This window comes from Cetorhinus maximus, chromosome 3, assembly GCF_964194155.1.
Source record: "Cetorhinus maximus chromosome 3, sCetMax3.hap1.1, whole genome shotgun sequence".
In the NCBI taxonomy this organism is placed as follows: domain Eukaryota; kingdom Metazoa; phylum Chordata; class Chondrichthyes; order Lamniformes; family Cetorhinidae; genus Cetorhinus; species Cetorhinus maximus.
Genome location: NC_135881.1, coordinates 195,277,023 through 195,299,212, shown reverse-complemented (window position 1 = coordinate 195,299,212; position 22,190 = coordinate 195,277,023). Strand labels below are relative to the sequence as shown.

General features: G+C 47.6%; 1 protein-coding gene across 1 annotated transcript; it reads left to right on the top strand.

Moving 5' to 3' along the window:
- The first annotated feature begins 10,471 nt into the window (after nucleotides 1–10,471).
- LOC144673820 (C-C chemokine receptor type 9-like) lies at nucleotides 10,472–12,201 on the top strand. The gene has a single exon (XM_078535474.1). The coding sequence runs from the start codon at nucleotides 10,493–10,495 to the stop codon at nucleotides 11,576–11,578; it is 1,086 nt and encodes a 361-aa protein (XP_078391600.1). The 5' UTR covers nucleotides 10,472–10,492; the 3' UTR covers nucleotides 11,579–12,201.
- Nucleotides 12,202–22,190: the final 9,989 nt, after the last annotated feature.

Genomic DNA, 22,190 nt, shown 5'->3' with positions numbered 1-22,190 from the left:
GGACCTGATAATATCCCAATTGTTGTGGTGAAGACCATGGCTCACCTCCTTCCTAAGCCAAAACTGTCCATTGCAGTTGCCATCTGCCTGATGATGTGGACAATTGGCCAGGTTTGTCCTATTCTGCAAATAAAAACCCTGGATAAATCTAAACCAACCAATTGCCACCCAATTAGCCTCCTCCCAATCATCAGTAGAGTATTAGAAAGAGTCATCATTAGTGCCATGAAGGGTTGTGTACTCACCAGTAACAAACTCTCCGATGTTCAGTTTGGTTCTCAACAAAACGCTCAGCTCCAAACCTTGAACACATCAGATAAATGCCAGATAAGAAGTGACAGCAGCTGCCCAGGTAGATTTTGACCAATTATAGCCCAAGAGCTGCTCTCAAAATGAGTTCAATGTGGAGCAAAGGAAGAACCCGCTGGTGACTGGAGTAGTATCTGACATAAAGGAAGATGGTTGTGATTGTTAGAGACCAATTATTACAATCCCGGGCATAGCTGCAAAAGTTCCTCAGGCCCTTGGCCACTTCATTGTTGACCTTTTCTTCACAACAAGGCCAGGAATGGAGTTATTAACTGCTGACTTCACAATGTTTAGCTCCATTCATAATCTTTCCAATAACAAAGCAGCCATTCTAACCTACAGTAGGACCTGTAAAACATCCAGACCTGGATTGGAAAGTGTCAGGTAACATGCCACTTAGTGACCAAATAACCATCTCAAACAAGAGATACTTGTCTTAACCATCTCAAACATACTAACCTTCCACATCTGCACCAGAATTGAGTTCTGCTCTATCTTAATTTGATCAGTGCATCAAGATTGTGGTTATAAGAAGGTAGTGCTGTGTTTTTTCCTTTATAAACTTGTTGAGTTTTACAGTGCACCATATAGATTGTACATACTGCAGTCACAGTACATCACTGTAATGAGCAGCTTAGCCCCTGACCCCGCAAAGCCTATCCACCATTTACAATTCAACTTAGGGGTGCAATGCATTACCACTGACCTGCAACAACATTCATGATTCTCAACACCACCTAGGTTTTATAGCAGATCAACTGATCATCACCCTTGCTACTGGACTCAAAATGCATCCCTTCCATCACTAAGTGTATTGTGGCTGCAGTTTATACACTATGGCAATTCACCAAATTTACTTTGGTAGCCTTTAATACCTCCCTTCTCTTTGACCTACCACCAAGAAACAACAATACTGGGGTTACTGACCACTACAAATCACATACCATCCTGATTCGGACATATGGGGCAGAATTTTGCCCTTGGCGAGGGTGCTTGGCGTGGGCAGGCGGGGGATGTTGGGAAGCCGACCGCTGCCCGCGGTTGGCACCGCACCGTGATTTTACGTGGGCATGCCAATTAAGGCTCGCCCAGCGTGGAACATGAGTGGCAGCGCTAAGTGCTGCCTGTGTGGGTGGGGGTGGGGGGGGGGGGGGGTGGTGGGGGAATGAGGTTTCCTAAAAAGTGCAAAGGCCGCTTGGCGTTTTCGCCTGCCCGCCAACTGTTAGGTTGGATGGGCAGCATAAATTTGAAATTAATTACCTTTTTAATGGCACCAATAGGCCTTTTAATTGTTGGCGGGCGTGCTGCCGACTCCGCCGGGCGCCTGCCGAACGAAATGTCGCGGGACTAGGCGATGACGTCGGGTCGCTCGCCCGATGTTACCGCGCGTCATTTTACGCTCGGCCGGGTCAGGAGCATGCCCGCCTGCCGAGCTCAATATTCTACCCATTTTATCATTCCTTCATTGTCACTGGGTCAATATCCTGAATTCCCTATCCAACACAATCGTGAGAGCACAAGAACTGCAGACGTTAAAGGACAAAACCCAACACTACCTTCTCAGGGTAACTGGTGTTAGTAAAAAAAGCGCAATAAAAAATAGAAAAGCAATATTACCACAGGGGATAGCAATATTGCACCATGTTGTAGAACAGCAAAATTGCAACACAAATCATAGGCCAGCATCTTACATCCTGCGATCGAGCATAAAACCGCGCGAGAAGGCATCAGGCAAGCCTCCCGACATCATCCCCTGCTCATGTGATACTTCGCTCGGCGGGCGTGCGCAAAAGACGGAAGCCCGCCTGCCGACAATTAAGAGGGCAATTAAGCAAATTAACGGCGCAATTGTCTCCTATTTTTCGTGGCCCATCCAACCTGACAGTTGGGCGGACGGGTGAATCGGCCAGGCCAACGCTGCATTTTTCATCAAACCTCACCCCAAGGGCGGAATGGAATTTCCATGATTAAATAAAATAAAAATAAAAACCTGTGGACAGCATTTTTATCACCTGTATGTACAGGTGCCTGATTGTGACGCTTGTACGTTTTTCTCCTGATTTTCCGGGCCCGTGAAAATGTCATTGCCCGCCCTCCTCCCGCTCCCGTCCCCCACCCCGGCAGCGCTGAGCTTGTCAGCGCGCGATTAACGCTGGCTGGCCAGTTAATGGCCAGCCAGCGTGAAATCGCGGCTGAGGGGTCCGATCGCAGTCGGTGGACCGTTTCCTGGCCTCTCCCGCACTTTTGACTCAATGCTCAACATGTCCAACCGCTGCCAAGCAGCAAGCAACAAAGCAAATGTGTTGTCCAGCCATATCATTGAAATAAGGTCTGGCAGTTCACCATCGGGGAGAGTGAGAAATCCAACAGGACAAACAATGGCCATCGACCTGCTACAGTTCCTTAACATGCAGGGCTGGAACAGCCAATGGGTTCACAGGGAAGCTTATTTCAGCACTGAAGGAATATAAGGAGGGTACTTAACATTAGGGTTTCTCCTGCAGCATCTGAGCCCTATTACAATATGCTCATTATGCCCCCCATCAGGTATGCTGACAGATTGAGATCTGCCTGAAAATTGGAAGGGGCAGGCTTTGACCGGTAAGTTATGGGTTTTTTAAATTTTGCAATTTTTGTCTCGGTAAACAGGGGTAAATAGAACGAAGGTGGGACAAAGATCCGCTCCAATTGTACTTGGCCTGTTTTCTTGTTTACGTTATGCAAGGCACAAGGTGGTGATCTGAAATAACTGACAGCATTAAGGATGTGGGCTAACCTGTGGTTTGTACTCACAAACTCTGCACCTGACTGGTGTAAATCTTTGTATGACAAACTCTGCACCTGACTGGTGTAAATCTTTGTATGACAGTGGTTTGAATGAAAAAAAATGCAACGTTTAACTGAAAATCATCTAACTGAGCACCAATGCACAGAAAAACCTGCTTTAGCATTTAACCCGTGATGATGTAGATTAAAGTGGTCTTGCACCCACCATTTAAGATAAGCACATGGTGTGACTAAAATGCACTGATGATGCTTCAAAACAGCACGTAGAAAATGTTATTGCAAAAGATCGGTTCTCCATTGTGTTTGTTCTTAATGATGGGTCACATTCTGCGGCCGCTTCATTTGATCAGTTATGGGCCTGGGCTATTTGTATGGTGCATTTACACGAGAGCTGCAGTGTGGGTGTGAAACAATTTCCATGGCCTCCGCAGCTTTAGTGTCAATGCAGATCCAATCAATTACCTGCAGGAGATAATCTTCATTTTGACACAATCAGATCAAACCTTCACACCAGATTTACAATCTTTGCAAGATTACCATTGGTGCAAAGCCAAAATAATTTGATTAAACTCCTAACTCCTTGTGATCGTTTGAAATGCGGCATTCTCACACTGGTCCTGAAGAGTGCGAGACCAAAAGTTCAGCAACATGTCTCTCTTTCCAGCAATACGAAAGGGAGTGAATTTCCTCAGAGGTTTTCCTGACTGGCTGCCATGACTCTGGGAGAAGCCCAGTGAAAATCTCAAAAACACACATAGGGCGGAGTTTTATGGCTCTGTCTTGGTGGGTGCGGGGCCGTCAAAGGCAGCAAACTGTTCAGATGCTGGTGCAATGGGGCCAGCCCCTCCTTAAAGGTGCTGAGAGCACACAGAGAGAATGACGGAACTCAGTGGCGCCTGCCCACTACATTCTGACAGCAATGACCAGCACCGCCGAGGTGTAGGCATCAGTAATGTGTCCAGGGAGTGAGAGGCTGGGCCATCACTGTGGCCTGAAGGCCGCACAGAGCATTGGGAAGAGGCCCTGGACTGAGACACCTGCCTTTTATCTTGTGCAGAATGGTTTCACATCTGAGTGACAAGAACACTGCTCATCAGAACAAGGAGCCACAGACAGGGAGACATTCTTAGGAGTTTAGCCTGTGATGACTTTGGCGGGCGTCCCCTGGAGGGCCGAGACTTGGAGGGCCCCGGACTGCTTTCGGGGTCCTGCTGTGTGGCAGTGGTACCTTCCTCAGCCTGTGAAGCTGGATCTGCAGAGGTCACAGGAAGAGGGGAGTCAGATAGGCCGGTCACTCCCAGAGCCACCTGGATGGATGGCGCCATAGCGTGCACCTGCTTATCCTCCTCCCTATGGGTGCGCGAGGGCCCCTAGCTGACTCCGTGAGTGGAAGGAGAAGCTGGAGTGAGATCGAGCTGCCCTGCACCCCTCTCACGTACACACTGTTGGAGGCCAACTATGGCATCAGCGATGGAGTTAAGCCTGTGCAGCAGTACAGGAGTGACGTCCTGGACCAAGGTCTCCACGGCGGCCGCCATCCTGCCAGAGTTGACCTTGATGCTTTGCAATGCCGGCGTTATCACCTCAGCCTGAAGACATACGGACTCCTCCATCGTGCCTTGCAAACTGAGGAGTGCAGCGGACATCCCTTCCTGTTGTTCCCTAGCTTGCCTTTGCAGCTCCAGCAACTGTGACATGACTGAGTCCAGAGACCATCTGACTCGGACTCAGCAACGTTCTGGCCTCCCAAAATCCTCCGAGTGCCGGGGACCTGGAAGTCCCTGCCTCTGCCTGCTGTGGATCAGAAAATGCGATGCGCTCACCAGATTGTGATCCTGAGGCTACTCTAAAGCTAGGTCCCACCGAGGTGTGTGTCTCTGCGCTGGTGGAGGGTGTGGGTGAGCACTGTGACTGGACTTCAGGGAGGGTGCCTTCAGATTCCCCTTCAGAGGTTTCCTCAGAGCTTGATGGGAGGCCCTGGGTCATAGACTTTTTCGGCTGTTTGGCAGATGTGCCTGCGAAAGGAAGGAGAGATAATTGGTGCATGGTAGTGGCCTGTGAAAGAGGACACATCACTCACGGCATGGTTGTCTGATGGGTGTTGCACTGTTAGATCCTCACTTGGTAGAGCAGTATCGACCTCACTGTCAGCACAGGACCGGCCCCGGTCATCGCCGGCCAGCTGGATGGCTCTGTTTTGAATTCTGTCAGAACTTTGATTTCCGGCATCCCTCCACCTGTTTACGACCTTTCTCTCCTGTTGTGAGCCACCCAGTTTGTCCTGCATGGATGGAGATGGGGAGAGTGTATCAGGTCTCCTGCCGGGCCAGATGCTAAGTATGCCTGACCGGTGTGGGTGTTGAGTGGCCCCATGAACAGGATGAGGGCAATGGTGGTGTGTGTGAAAGAGTGAATGGTGATGTCCCTTGCATTGGCAATGAGTGAGGGCCCTGTGGATGCGTGATGGGTTTGTGAGTGTGTGAGTTGGGAGTGATGAAAAGAGTGATTTACCCTGGCGGAACAGAGGAGATCATTCGTCCTTTTGTGGCACTGGGTGGCTGCCCTCCTCTGCAGGGCATTCGTGCTGACCACCACCTCCCAAGCCGGGTAGGTGACATTGCTACCCATCCTGCGGTCAGAGCGGGGGGGTAGAGCACACCCTGTTGGGCCTCCACAGAATCCGGCAGTCGCTTGAGGGATCGTTGAAGCGGGGGGGGTGCGGGGGGGCTGCAGTCTTTTTTCCTTTGCTGGTCATGTCTCCCAGACAGCGGTGGTGAGCTGGTGGCGATGAGCGCTTTGCCGGCAGCTGCCTTTTAAAGATGGCGGCCGGCGTGATGCAACAGTGGGGTGATGGCAGGCGGGCGGGCGGATGACAGCACGACTGTCATGGAAATGGCGTGTTTCCCAGGAGCGCATACATAATGAGGCGGGCTCGGGAAAATACGGTGTGGAAACGCGCCACTCTCATTGGCGGGTAGGACTCCATTTTATCCGGCCGCCACTGCATTTAGTGCAACTCTGGGAAAACTCCGCCCATAAGCTCATTGACCTGAAGGTTAACTCTTTATCTCTCTCTTCACGAATCCTGCCTGACTATCTGAGTGTGTCCAGTGTTTTTATGGGGAGAATTTTTAGCTAGGCCCGACTGAGTGTAAAATGCACGATTACGTCCGGCGAGTGTCCCGACGACATCGCACAATCATGCGATACTTCAGTCGGCGGCACGCCCGTGGTGTGCGCCTGCCAACAATTAAAAGGCCATTAAAAAAGTAATTGAAACAAATTTTTCACTGCCCATCCAACCTTACGGTTGGCGGGCAGGTGAAAAGGCCGAGTGGCCTTTGCATTTTTTAGGAAACCTCATCCATGGGCGGGATGAGGTTTCCTACAGCAAATAAAAATAAAATAAAAAATCTTAAATTTCATTTATCACGCGTCCCTGCTCGTGTGACAGAGTCACATAAGGGGATATGTTTGATAACATTCTTAAAATCTTTATTTTTGATGTTTTAAACTGTTCAAGCGTGCATGCGTGAAGTTCCCTGCTCGCCCTCCTCCCCCCCCCTCCAACGCACAGGCAGCACTGGGGTGCTGTCACCCGCGTTTCACGCTGGGCGGGCCTTAATTGGTCCATCAGCATGAAATCGCGGCCTGGCCCCATTCATGGGAAGTGGTCAGCTTCCTGACCACCCCTGTCCGCCCCCACTGAGCCCGCCCAACGAGGGAAAAACCCTCCCCTACGATTTAAAATTGAATATTGATTAAACTGCTCCTTCAATAATTCAGCCACTAATTCTCTATCTTTCTCCACAGACTGACTGGGTGTTTTCAGCACTTGCTGTTTTTTGTTCTTAGTTTGCTGTAAGAATCTACCCTTCTGCTATGAACACAGGACAAAAGTGTGGGGAAGAACACCTGACAGAAAGCAGGGTTGGAAACCAGGCAGGCATTTGTGGGGTCAAGGATAGGCTTTTTAGGGGAAGATTGGAGGTCAGACATAGTTCGTTCATTGAGGATAGATCTTTTGTGGACAAAGAAGAAAACAAAAAGAGAGAATGATGTTCATTCAATTTCAAGCCAGTTGGTGAAATATGAAACCAGGCACTAATACTTTTGTTGTTAATGGGTTTATTCACAGAAGGCAGCATTACACATGTCTGCTTCCTACTGACTAACCTGGTGTCCCAGCAGTCTCTCTTTATACTCCGTTGAGTACCGATTGAACGAATGAATAAATTTACCAATGCAAAAAAATTCAGTTAAATCAATCAATTAAATCAAAATGTCATTCTGGAGGCTAATGATGCAGTCCAGCCCCTGCAGTGCACTCAGGTTGCAGGAAGCCTCGAGTGGACCAGTGGACACCGTGTGCTTCCTCTCCAGGGACAACCGGGGGCTGCACACGCCGAAGAGGGGCAGGTGGTCAGGCTGGACAACAGTCTCTCTTTATACTCTTTTGAACAAATCAAATTAACAAATGGGCAAATTAACAAATCAAATTAAAGTGATGGCCCCATAAAGGGGCACTGTAACAAGGTACAAACATTTTAAAAGAAACTTATCAAATCAAAATGTGGCTTTGGGGGCTGATGAAGCACCCCAGCCCCAGTCTCTGTTTGCACTGTTTTGATTTTGACTTTAAACAAATGGTCAAATTAACAAACAAAGTGATAGCCCCTTAAAAGGGGCTGTAACAAAAGACAAAAATCTTAAAGGAAACTTAACAGTCAAATTAAAATAAAAGCAAAATATTGCGGATGCTGGAAATCTGAAACAAAAACAAAAAAATTGCTGGAAAAACTCAGCAGGTCTGACAGCATCTGCGGAGAGGAACACAGTTAACATTTCGAGTCCGTATGACTCTTCATCAGAACTAAAGAGAAATAGAAATGTGGTGAAATATAAGCTGTTTAAGGGGGCTGGGAAAGGTGGAGCTGGATAGAGGGCCAGTGATAGGTAGAGGCAAAGGAGAGATTGTCAAAGATGTCATAGACAAAGGGTCAACGGGGTGTTGACGGTGGTGATATTAGCTAAAATATTTCTCTTTAGTTCTGATTTAGCACATCCTTTAGCTAATATCACCACCGTCAACACCCCTTTGACCTTTTGTCTATGACATCTTTGACAATCTCTCCTTTGCCTCCACCTATCACTGGCCCTCTATCCAGCTCCACCTGTCCCAACCTCCTTAATCAAATTAAAATGTTGTGTTGGGGGTCATTGATGCTCCGCAGTGCCCACCAGTTGTGGAAGGCTCAAGCGTACTTGTGGACACGGCGTGCTCCCTCTCCAGGACACCCGGCCGCTAACGTAGCTGCGGAAGAGGGGCAGACAGTTGGGCCAGATGACAGTGTCTCTTTATACTCTTTAGAGTATATCAATTAAACAAATTGACATATTAACAAGTAAATTAAAATTATAGCCCTTTAAAGGGCCCTGTCCCTCTTTATAAGTGCTCCAAGTACTTAATTAAACAATGCCCTTCATCTCTGTATCTTAACAATATAATTAACATACCATTAACAAATGAGACCATTCTAAATTGTTAAGCTGCATCCTCTATCTCCATTGCTATACCTGGTTGTGATCAGCTTAAAGCTGGTTTTGATATTTGGCCTATGTTGATAAGAAACACTAGATGTCTTCAGCAGGCTTCCATCCAAAGCCACCCCCCAGTCTGACATTATGGAGGTCCACGTTCATTTATGCAGCTGGCAGAAACTGTGGATGAATTACTTGTTGTCCACCTAGTTTGATTTTTTTTCTCATCAGCTTCAATGGACAGAAAAGTAGGGGGTGTGGTGTATATTGGATAGCCAAGCAGCAATCTCCAGTTTTATGCCAGTTGCCAGAAGTAAAATTTACCCAATAAACTTATCGAGACGACGTACTGTTTTCTAGATTTGTTAACCTTATCCCCTTTCATGTTTTACCTTGAATTAATGAGAATTTAATTTAATGACAAGTCTTTCATGTGAAACTTTTTCAGGGACTCTCTGAATGCTCCTCCATGGAGTTACATCAGGCAGGGTCTTCCACTTCTAAAGCTAGGCCAATCATTTCTGATTGGCCCACGTTTTGCTGTCAAAACAATGGCGATGAGGTTCAAGTGAGGGGCAGATGTCAGGTTAAATATCAATAGCCTGAAGGTAACTGTCCCAAATGTGTTGCTCTACCGTTAGTTTCATAAAAGCAGCAACTTGAATAGTGTAGAGGTTCTTATTGTATTTGCATGATGGTTATGTATCAAGTTTGCCACAAAAAGTTAAATTTTGTCATTACAAGTGAAAGTACCCTTTTAATGATATGATGTGTGTTAATTACTAATCCGCATCTCTGACAATTAACTCTTACAAGTGTGGAATTTCATTCCTTCGGCTATTAACAGCTGTTGGAGATTTTTTAAAAATACGAAATTTAAATATTTGTGTACTTTTTCTTTCTGTCTTACTTTTATCTCTTTCTCTTATGCCAATCTTTCTTTCTCTCTCATGTAAAAATGGAAAATGTTGGAAATACTTAACTTCTCTCTGGAGAGAGAAATGAGATTGATGACCTCTATTTCTCTTCCTGTACCTAATTTGCCATTGAAGTCTAATTTAGCCCTCCTTTTCAACTGGTTAAGGAGATACACAGTTTCTCGTTTTGTTCACTCGGGTCCCAGATGCCCGTACAAAAAAAGATCAGCAAAAATTTAAAAACCAAGACTTGCAAGGGTAAGTCTAAATAACGGCAGAGACTGTTAGAGAACCCTCGGCAGCAAAATCTGGCCAATTAAGTTTTACCTCACAACTGAGAGTAGGTTCCATTATTTTAAAGTTCATTTATGTTAGGCTAATGGAGGTTGAATTGTCTGGCTTGAATTTGTCCTCCGTTTGAAAAAAGATTTAAATTTGCTGCTTCCTGTCCAGGTGAAGCTCACCAGAAACTTAGTTCTGCTATCCTTCAAGACCCAAAGGTACATAACATCTGGACCAAGTGACTTGTTTTCCTGGACCCTCAGCTCTTCTGCCAGTTGGACCTCACAATGTTATAGGATATTTTTCAGTAGAGAAGTTGGATACTGGGTATTCCTATATACTATCAACTTAATCCCTTAACTATTTGATCCTGAACTTCAAGACAAACATTTTCAAGTTCTGAGTTGCTCTTTTGCTGGTATGATAACAGAAGAACATTTTTAGCCACATTACAAGGATTTGATCTAATCCTTGTTGATCTAAGCCTTGCCTGTAAAGCCACTTTCAAAATAATTCCTTTGTGAAAAACCTTGCTGTGTATTTTCTTTTAATAAATCTACCTTTGAACCTAATTATTTTATACGATCTGTTTACTGCAGTTAACCGATAGTTTGTTCAATTGCAGGAGACAATAACCGGTGAGGTCCCCTGCAGTCATGACATTGTTTGATGACAACAACGAAGATTTTTTGTTCTCAACAGTCAGTGAGCACACCTTAGATTATGAATTTGATGAAGAATCAAGTGGATTGTGCAGAAAAACAGAAGTTAGACAATTTGCCCAGTATTTTATTCCACCTTTCTACGTGATTGTATTCCTGTCAGGCTTTGTAGGGAATATTTTGGTAGTGGTGCTATTTGCTTTCTACAGGAGAATGAGAAACATGACAGATGTTTATCTTCTAAACCTGGCCATTGCTGACCTCCTCTTCCTCTGCACGCTACCATTCTGGGCACTAGAAGTAAAATTGGGATGGATATTCGGAAACTTCCTGTGCAAAACGATTAAGGGCTTTTACAAGATAAACTTCTTAAGCTGCATTTTATTGCTGACATGCATCAGCATTGACCGATACATCGCTATTGTTAAAGCAATAAAGGCACGTGCCTCAAAGAGCAAAATACTTCTTCTCAGCAAACTAATCTCTCTAATTGTTTGGGTAACCGCAGTATTGTTGTCTCTCCCCGATTTTTGTTATAGTTCAAAAGATGAAACCCAAAAGAGCTGCTTAACAGTCTATCCAGGGAATATTCTGAAAGCAGCAGGGTTTGCAGTGCAGGTGACTGTTGGTTTCTTCGTGCCTTTTGTTGTCATGGTATTCTGCTACTCCATGATCACTTGGAAACTGTTTCAGGCCAAAAGCTTTCAAAAGCACCGAGCTATAAAGATGATAGGGACAGTGGTGAGCGTTTTTGTCATTTCGCAATTACCATACAACAGCTTCATGATAGTGCAAGCTATAGATGCTGCCAATATCACAATAACGGACTGCAAAACCCTTAAGAATGTGGATTTTGCCATCAAGATCACAGAAAGCATAGCCTTCCTGCACTCCTGCCTGAACCCATTCTTGTATGCATTTCTCGGGGTAAAGTTCCGTCAGGATTTGTTGAAAATTATGAAGGATATAGGCTGTGTGAGCCAACAGCAGCTCAGGAGAGTGATGAGACCACAACAGGGCAGCTGTAAACGCTCTTCTGTCCCCCAAGAAACAGACACTACAGGTACATTGTCCTTGTAAATACCATTTATAGAAGTAAGGCATTAAGAAGCTGCAGGTCAGGTGCATAAATATTTCCAGATTCCAGCTCCTTGGTGAATCAAAACATCTGGTACTTGAAAGGAAAGAACAGCTGAAAAAGAGTATTTTTTTCATATTTTTCTAATTTGACAGTGTTCACCTATTAGATATGGTAAAGCAGTTCTACCATCATTATAAGAGAAATAAATATTAATAGAGTTGAACTGGAAGAACTCTTAAAGTCTTTTTAAAAGGCTTTTTAAAGTCTTGATGAGTCTTAAACCTCTTAATCATCTGCAGAAAACTAAAAGTAACACTGGGCTGTTATGTGGCAGAGTGCTTCAGTATTGAATCAGCAGCACCATGAATGGAAAGGAAACTGGCTGGCACTTGCAACTCCCCAACACGGTGAACCCCCAGTAGGATTGCATGCTGTGGGCAAAGTAATATCACAGAATGAAGGAAATAAAGCTGCACCCCTCAAGGATTCATGTCAAGGATGCCATTAACAACGGTAGCTGGGGAACAGGATGCCCAGTGGCTCTCTCAGTTAGTGACAGGGGAGAATCAGATGGCGAACATCCTTTCAAAAAAACAATGGCCAGAATCTTACATCCGGCATGCGGGTGCACGCCTGAGCGTAATATGATGCGCGATGACGTTGGGCGGGCGTCCCAACGTCATCGTGCGCTTGCGCGATATTTCGTTCGGCGGTGGGGGGGAACGCAGCAGATAATTTGGAAGGCCTATTAAAGGCCACTAACCAGCTAATTAAAATCAAGTTTACGCTGGCAGTTCAACCTTACGGTGGGCGGGGCAGGCGGAAAGGCCAAGCGGCCTTTACACGTTTTAGGAAACCTCATCCACAAAAGCCGGATGAGGCTTCCAAAAAGCAAAATAAACATTAACTGGAAACTTAAAAACAAAAAACTACTGCGGATGCTGGAAATCCAAAACAAAAACAGAATTACCTGGAAAAACTCAGCAGGTCTGGCAGCATCGGCGGAGAAGAAAAGAGTCGATGTTTCGAGTCCTCATGACCCTTCAACAGAACTGAGTTCTGTTGAAGGGTCATGAGGACTCGAAACGTCGACTCTTTTCTTCTCCGCCATTAACTGGAAACTTTATTTTTGAGTTAAAAACATGTCCCAGCTCATGGGGACATGTTTAAAATTTTTTTTTTTTTACTGCCTTCATTGATTTTTTTTTTTAAAAAGCGCGCTTCAATCTCCCTGAGGCAGCTCCGTGCCTCAGGGAAAGATTGAAGTGCTCTTTCATGCGCATGCACGAGCAGCGCGCCAGGCCCGGCTCTTCCCTCCTCAGCGCCGCCGCTGGCGCGCGATCCACGCAGGGCGGGCCTTAATTGGCCCCACCCCCGCGTGAAATCGCGGAGCGGAGATGATCGCGGGCGGCGGTTGGGAAGCCCAACCGCCCCCCCGCCCCCCGCGCCCGCTCCCGCTGAGTCCGTCCCGACGAGGGAAAAATTCTGGCCAATGGATAAAGAGTCAGAGTAATGAGTGAGGTGATGTCAATGTGGCCGACAGTCATGCAGTGGAATTCATTGATAGCTTTAATGTTATTTTGTTTTGGCATTAAGAGCGCCTGAATAGAAAATTTACATTCTGGTCTATTTTAATACTTAAAAGTTTCGTGCATTAAAAATAGGTTTTAATAACATGCCAGTGACTTGTAGCAATGTTTGTGCACTGGCTGAAAGGAGATTATTTGTACTAGCTTTTTTTTTGGAAATGTTGTATTTGAGATTTTTGTATGTAACATAGAACCTGATGCCCACCAGTCAGGCCATGTGTCAGACGCATATATACAGGCACAATAAGGGAGCTATTTGCTTATAAATAATTCTTTGGCAGAAGGTAATAAAAAATTTCCTCAATATAAGCTTGTATGTCATCAGCATTATGTAGTGTTGACCATCTAAAGCAATCTTCATACTGATTTTACATGTATTTTGTTTAGGTTTTGATTACACTTCGTTCAATGTTTTGTAAGAATTTCAAGTAATTAGTTTCTTTTGTATTTGTACATATTTTGACAATAAAGCTGTGAACTGTATATCCTGATCTGGCTTCATTGTTCTCTTTGTACTCACAATCTTTATTGTGATAGGATGATTGTACAGCAGTAAAATTTAATAATACTTCTCTTAATCAGCTTTGTGATTCATAGGATCATAGGATAGTTACAGTACAGAAGTGTCCATGCCAGTTTTCTGCAAGAGCAACTCTGCTAGTTCCACTCCCAGTTCTTTCTTGAAAGTCCCAACTGAATCTGCCTCCATCGCTCTCTCAGGCAGTGCATTCCAGATCCAAACTACTCACTGCGTAAAACATGTTTTTCCTCAGTGTCACCATTGCTTCTTCTGCCAATCACCTTAAATTGGTGTCCTTTGGTTCTCAGTCCTTCTGCTAATTGGAACAGTTTCTCCCTATCTACTCTGTCGAGACCCCCTCATGATTTTGAACACCTTCATCAAATGTCCTCTTTATCTTCTATTCTCCAAGGGGTGTAGCTCCAGCTTCTCCAATCTATCTGTAACGGAAGTTCCTCATCCCTGGGACCACTCTCGTGAATCTTTATTGCACCCTCTCTCATAACTTCACGTCCTTCCCAAAGTGTGGAGCCTGGAAGTGGACACAATACTCCAGTTGAGGTGAACCAGTATTTTATACACATGTAGAACACTGTATAAAAGTGTTTTATACACTTCGTACAGGGTATGGCAGGTTTATAATTCCTATGATGGAATTTTGCGGCTCCGTCGTGGTGGGGACGAGGCCATAAATTCCAGCGAGCCATTCAGAAGCCCATTGACTTTGGCGGGACTGTAAAATCCCGCTGGCATAAAACTCCGTCCCTAGCATTGTTTCCCTTAACGGCAGACAAAGATAATGCCAATGGTTTCTGTTATAAGTGCAATCAACAATCAGTGCATAAATCACACATGTCAGGAAGATATAATAATTTTCATAACGTTATTGGAATGTATTGTAGAATAATAGTGGGGTCTGTGTCTATATGGGTGTATGAGTGTGTGGGACTTAATTGAATTAAACGCAGCTGGTCTGAAGGCTTTGATGTATCAGACGATAAGCTAGGTTTGAAATGTTAAGTGGGTAAACGTGGGTGAAGTTTTAGAATGTCAGGCGTAAAGGGAACATTTGGATTTTTAAATAAACCAGACCAGCTTGAATTCAAAAGAGGGGGTGAAATGTTTCACTTAGCCAGGGGAAGTTAAGAAACAGTGGCCAAAATTTTCCGTTTGTCGGGCGGGCGGAGCAGGTGTGGACGCGGGCGGACGCGGCCCCAATCGGTGCCTGCGATCGGGGCCGCACTGCCATTTTGCTCGGCCGGGCCAACTAAGGCCGCCCACTCAGCGCATTTCCGTCTCCTGTGGAGAGCGAGTGTGCTGGTTGCGGTGGGTGTGTACAGACTGCTGGGTCCAATGGCAACCTGGCAGTCTGTTTAAAAGAAGGTCTGGCAGCCTCCTGTAGGTTGTTCGCTATGGCTACCTGGAGATCCAACCGCAGGGGGTCTGCTCAGCAGGGCAATCTGGAGGGAAGGGCAGAGGAGCAGGGCAGGCTGCAGGGTAGGCCAGCGGGGGGCCAATGTGCCCCTCGCTTTTCAGATCATTGCCTTGCTGCCCGCCTTGAGGAGGTGGCAGCATGGTGGGAGGTGCTGGTTCCCCAGGATGGGAGGAGGAGGAGGCCCCCCCCCTCCACATGACGAAGTGTGCCTGGGAGGAGGTGGTGAGCTCCCGCTGTGATGCGGCGCACCTGGATCCAGTGTCGTAAGTGCTTCAACGATTTGTTGTGCTCTGGAAGGGTGAGTGCCATGTTGGTGTTGGACATTTAATCCAGCAGGTAGCCTTAGCCTTAGATGCCCCCCCACCCAACACCCCCCATGTCTTACTGTCGTGACTGCATTGAATCATGTTGGGCATTTCTAGAACGCTGGGTGGGCAAGCAGATAGTGCCCATGCTTACATCAGTCTCAGTGGTTCATGAGGAGATGGATTCTCCCCCGCACCATGTGTTGCTCTTAGTCGCATAGGACTAGTCTGGGGGCAACCTGCAGGAGATGCAGCTAGGCGCACACTCAGAACTCTAACGCATGTCCTACTCAAGGTGATGAGATTGTGGAAGGGGAGCCTCAAGGTCTCCTGGCCAAGACCCATCTGCTGCCCTCGACGTCGCACCTAGTTGTGCCTCCTTGCCATGGGAGCTAAGACCATGTGTTTCTTAAAGTGATGGACGCAGAATGTTGGGGGTGGGGGCGTGGTTGGGAGCAGTCGTACTATATTTTTGTGACTGATCAACAGCAGTGTGGAGAGGAGGGACAGGAGGCCTGATATGGGCCACTGTGGTTGGGGTGCGGCATGCGGATGCAGAGTCCATGTTTGATTAGCCGCAATGAACGGTCTTCTCTGTTTTTCAGGAGAAAAATGCTCACAATGCCTCTGGGCGTTTGTGGACTGGAGGCAGCCAGGCCCAGTTGCTGATTTTGAGCTGTTTCGAACAGGAGCCCCTGGAGCTTGAAAGGCACCATGCGCCCAGGTCCACAGGTATCTGTGAGGCTGGGGTGGAATGGAGGTCCACAGTGACATCCGCTCTGTCTTCCCACCATCCAAAGCACTGATGATTGTTTGAATCATTATTGTTGCAACATTGCTCATTCACAGAGATAAAAACAAAAAGCTACTGCGGATGCTGGAAATCCAAAACAAAAACAGAATTACCTGGAAAAACTCAGCAGGTCTGGCAGCATCGGTGGAGAAGAAAAGAGTTGACGTTTCGAGTCCAACATGACCCTTCAACAGAACTGAGTATAGTTAGGAGAGGGGTGAAATATAAGTTGGTTTAAGGTGGGGGGCAGGGGGAGAGAGAAGTTGAGGGTGGGGTGGTTGTAGGGACAAGCAAGCAGTGATAGGAGCAGATAATCAAAAGATGTCACAGACAAAATAACCAAAGAGGTGTTGAAGGTGGTGATATTATCTAAGAAAAGTGCTAATTAAGAATGGATGGCAGGATACTCAAGGTACAGCTCTAGTGGGGGTGGGGTGGACAGACTAACAAGGTATTAGTTGTAGATTTAAAAATAATGGAAATAGGTGGGAAAAGAAAAATCTATATAAATTATTGAAAAAAAAAGGGAGGGGGAAGAAACGGGGTGGGGATGGGGGGAGGGGGAGTTTAAGATCTAAAGTTGTTGAATTCAATATTCAGCCCGGAAGGCTGTAAAGTGCCTAGTCGGAAGATGAGGTGCTGTTCCTCCAGTTTGCGTTGGGCTTCACTGGAACAATGCAGCAAGCCAAGGACAGACATGTGGGCAAGAGAGCAGGGTGGAGTGTTAAAATGGCAAGCGACAGGGAGGTTTGGGTCTTTCTTGCAGACAGACCGCAGGTGTTCTGCAAAGCGGTCGCCCAGTTTGCGTTTGGTCTCTCCAATGTAGAGGAGACCGCATTGGGAGCAACGAATGCAGTAGACTAAGTTAGGGGAAATGCAAGTGAAATGCTGCTTCACTTGAAAGGAGTGTTTGGGCCCTTGGACGGTGAGGAGAGAGGAAGTGAAGGGGCAGGTGTTGCATCTTCTGCGTGGGCATGGGGAGGTGCCATAGGTGGGGGTTGAGGAGTAGGGGGTGATGGAGGAGTGGACCAGGGTGTCCCGGAGGGAACGATCCCTACGGAATGCCGCCATGGGGGGTGAAGGGAAGATGTGTTTGGTGGTGGCATCATGCTGGAGTTGGCTCATTCACAGACTGATAGAGTCAGATGTGTGGATCATAGACAAAGGTCCCTCGGCCCTTCGAAGATGCACATGTGCAGCACCTTCCAAAGTCGCCTTATCCCATTTCTGACCACTATCCCCATGGCCTTGTATGCCATGGCATCGCAACTGCACATCCAAATACTTATTACATGTTAGGAGGGTTTCTGCGTCCACCACCCTTTCAGCCAGTGCGTCCCACATTACTGTGTGCAAAAGTTCCTCATTACCTCGCCTGTCAACCTCAGGCCCCTTACCTTAAATCAATGCCACCAGGTTCCTCATCTCTCCACCATGGGGAAACATTCCTTTCTATCGACCCTATCTACGCCCCTCATAATGTTATAAAGCTCAATAATGTCACCCCTCAACTTCCTCTGCTCAAGGGCAAATATCCCCAGTCTATGTTATGTGTCCTCATAACTCCAACTCCCCAGCCCAGCATGCATCCTGGTCAGCAACCTCTGCACTCTCTCCATTCCAATCACATCCCTCCCATGAAGCGCTGATCACAACTGCATGCAGAACAAGAGCTGTAGCCTCGGCAGCGTTTTCTGCACTTGCAACATGACCTCCCTGTTCCTACATTCTATTCCTCAGCTAATAAAGGCAAGTATGGCATTTACCTTCTTAAACGCCTTATGTACCTGTCCTGCTACCTTAACGGGCCTGTCGACATGCCCAGCAAGGTCCCTCTGATCCTCCTTACTTTCCACGGTCCTACCATTCCTCGTGTATTCCCGTACCTTGTTTCTCCTGCCCAAGTGCATCACCTCACACTTAGCCACATAACATTTCATTTGGCATTTCTTAGGCCATCTGACCAGCAGCTTGTATCTGCCTGTAATGTTTGGGCCTCCTCCTGACTATTTGCCACCTCACCAATATTCGTCCCCATAGGTTCTGGAAGGTTGAGCGCATAATGAGTCTGGGGGAAAGGGATGAAGTCACTGTATGGGCGCTAACTGATCCACTGTCCTTGTTGTTATTTTCAGCATCGTCAGAGCCTGTCGACCAGGATTGATTGCAGATGCCCCCTCTCACACCTGAGGGCCCTCAACTGTCACCTGCGTCACACCATTTCTGCGAGGCAGACACCAGAGCAGATACTAGCACATCGGTGGGAAACGTGACATCGGCTAGTGTCCCGGGGCACAGTGGAGAGGGCACTTCACAATCACTGGAGGAGCTGGCAGAGACAGAGAGTGCCAGTAGCCGGAGGACTGCAGGGGACCAGGCATATACTGAGTTGGGGCGTGATGATGTTCCTCTGGAGTCGCCTGCGACACAGCAGCTGCAGGAAATGCGACCAGGTGTGCGGGAGCATCTGGGAGTGTTACATGAAACTATGCTTTGCTTGGTGTCCGTGGTGAAGTCCCATGCGGAGCATGAGTGATGCCATGAGCCTCATGTCAGAGCGTCATGCTTCCCCCATGGAGACAGTGGCAACTCTCCTGGAGAGAGGCTTCCAGGAGAACAAGCAGCTTCTCCTGGGGATACGCTCGGACCTGCAAACCCTCACAGTGCCAGTGGCCACAGCTGGTCATTGCCAATGTGGGAGATGGTGTGGGCTTCAAGCTTCCCAGCTCGTTGTCCATCCATCCACGGTGAGCAGGGAGGTCTGGGGCGACCTCACGTCGGTGGAGCAGCTGCCTGTCGTATCTGCGGGCTTCTCTCATGGTGCTCCAGATGAGGGTACCAGCTGCTCCGCCCCTCTCCCAGTGACCGCTTCATCGGGTGAGGCTGTGATGACTGGGGAGATGCCAGCTGTGGACCTGGCAGATCCCTCCAAGGCAGGCCCAGCACAGGTTCCACGGGCCAGAGGACGACCGCCAAGGCCATCGAGGCCAACAGGACAGTAGAGTCAGTAGGCTGTATCAGAAGCCACTCCGAGCGATGGGGCGGCACCGAGATGTAGCACCTGTAAACGTAAACATAAGGCACCTTAGGCACATCACGGGTTTCTTACTGGTGCTTTTGTGTTGGCCCTGGATTAGGAAATTATTATTTCTTGATGTTTGAAAACCATTTTGCTTTCATTTTGTTTGACCAAAAGATGGAGAAAATTAAATTCAGATTTGTTACCATGGCTGAGGGTGGCTCCTTTGTTCTGCATTTGTATGTTTTACATACATGTCATGAGTGTTTGAGTGGACATTAAGGTTTATGTCCAAAGCCCTTAGTTCCTGCTGATGACCTGGCAAATTTAGCACTTAGGTGCTGAGTATGGAAGCACCAGGCAGGGCTGGTCCTCCTGATCCATTTGTGTGGAGCTGGCTGAAGGCCCATTGGATTAAAGTCTGCCGGGTGTCCCTGCCTCCTTGGTGTAGTGCTGGGTCAGCATTTAGCCCCTCATCATTCCTCTGTGCTTCCTCATCCTAAGAATTAGTGCTGGACTCATTGTGTGCAGCCGCATCCACTGCGTCAACGTCTTCATCGTCCACTATGTTCCCCCCTTTCCAGTGCAAGATTGTGGAGAGGGCAGCAAGCAACCACTATCACCGAGACACAATCTGGGGGTACTGGAGTGCGCCCCCTGAGCGGTCCAGGCATCGGAAGCGCATCTTGAGAAAACCAATGGTTCTCTCCACCACAGCCCTTGTGGAGATGTGGCTCCTATTGTACCGCTGCTCAGCTTCTGTTCTTGGATGGCGGAGAGGCGTCATGAGCCACCTTCTGAGGGGATAGCCCTTGTCACCCAGCAGCCAACCATCCAGCCGAGCCGGAGCACTGAAGAGCCCCGGCACCTGGGAGTGTCTGAGGATGTAGGCGTCGTGGGAGCTGCCTGGGTACCTTGCACAGACTTGTAGAATCAGCATCCTGTGATACACTATCTGCATGTTCATGGAGTGGAAGCCCTTCCAGTTGACGAAGGCACCGGGCTCACCTGTTGGTGCCTTGATGGCCAAATGTGTGCAGTCTATAGCACCCTGGATGCGGGGGAAGCCAGCAATGGTGGTGAAGCCTCTGGCTCGCTGTGCCTAGCTTGCCTGGTCCCACCAGAAGTGGATGAAGGTCAATGCACGCCTGAACAGAGCGTCTGTGACCTGCTTGACACAAGTGTGGACAGCTGATCGGGAGACACTGCAAAGATCATCCACGCCTGGAAGGAGCCAAAGGCAAAGAAGTTGAGGGCAACTGTGACCTTCAGAGCCACTGGCATGGGGTGTCCGCCCACACAGTTAAGAGAGATCTCAGGGCCAATCATCTGACAGATGTAGTTGACTGTCTCCCTTGACAGTCGGAGCCTCCTTCGGCACAGCAGCTGAGTCATATTGAGGTAGCTGCTTCGCTGCCTGTATATCCTGGCAGCAGGATAGTGGCATCTTCTGCGGCCCCTTCCACCTTGGGCTACCTCTTGGCCCAGCGCCCCTTGTGCCTGCGCCTGGACACCCAAAGGTGGCTCCCCTGGAGGCTGATTGTGCACTCCTGGCCTCCTCCTTATTCTAGCCCTCCCTTCCTCCTCAAAGGAGCTGCCTCCAGTGGACATGTCACAACCCATATGCAGGCTAAAGGGAGGCCTCCGGAAAGCTGCAGGCCCGATAAAGATTGCTGACTGCAGAGTGCTGAGCTGAAGGTTCAAAGTACAGAGAAAGCTGCTGGAATTCGTTCTGAACTGCTGCAGATCACACAGGCAAGTTTAAAAAACTTTCTCCAATAAATACTCACAGAGCAGGTTGACAACCCCACTGAGCCCTCTTATCCCGCCTGTGGGTGAGTTTTATTAAAAAGTCGCTTACCTGCCTGTCCGTTGCGCCCATGCGCCAAGCTGAAGGTCGCACGGGTGCCTGAAAATTGGCGTCAATTGGCGTTAAGGGCCTTAACTAGCCTGTTTATTATTGGCGGGCGTGCGTCGCACTTCATCGTGCACCCGCCCAACAAAATATTACGATGAAACGTCATGCAGAAAATTCTGCCCAGTGTGTTTATTTTTCCCAAAGATTGGTGGTAAAATTGGTACTATGATAGATTCTTATTATTAGAGGTAAAGTCCAAAGACATGGCGAAACAATGTCCAGGATTTTTCGGTTGGCGTGCAGGGGCGGGCCTGTGTGTCCACCAATAATTGATAGGCCTATTAAGGCCATTAACGAAGTAATTAATGTAATGTTTACACTGCCCATCCAATCTTACGGTTGGCGGGCAGGTGAAAAGGCCAAGCGGCCTTTACGTTTTTTAGGAAACCTCATCGACGAGTGGGATGGTTTTACGAATTAAATAAAAAGATTTTCTGAAAAATAAAAACATGTCCCATTTCATGTGACACAGTCACACGAGGGGACATGTTTCATTAAATTTTTATTACATTCATAAATTTTTTCAAAAGCGCTTCAATCTCCCTGAGGCAGCTCTGTACCTCAGGGAGGCTGAAGCGCTCTTTCGCGCGCACGATCGGACCCGATGGGCCCGAATCTCCCTCCTCCCCCTGCCTGCCCAGGTAGTGCTCAGCACTACCGCTCACGTATTATGCTGGGTGGGCCTTAATTGGCTCGCCCCTGTAAAATGGCGGTGCGGAGCCGATCGCAGGCTGCTCCCGCCCAGCTCACCTGACGCAGGAAAAATTCAGGCCATTGGGAATCTGCATTCAAAGGGGAAAATATGTATAATGGAGAGAAGGCATTGTAAGATCTAACAAGTGTGAAAAGCCTCCAGCTTCTGTGCCCAAGCTGCTGTCTGCAAGTAATGAAGTTAAGAAAACTCACTTTGAATTCAACTGTTCAGGGTATCGTGTTACTTTGCCCGGGTTTTTTTAGAATATATGTGTTTTTACTGTTGCCATAACAGGGCTGTAACTGGGAGTTAGGTTAACTAGGGGAGCTAGGAGTTAT

Coding starts and splice junctions, on each gene's coding strand:
- LOC144673820 (XM_078535474.1), top strand. CDS start 10,493: ATGACATTGTTTGATGACAACAACGAAGATTTTTTGTTCTCAACAGTC.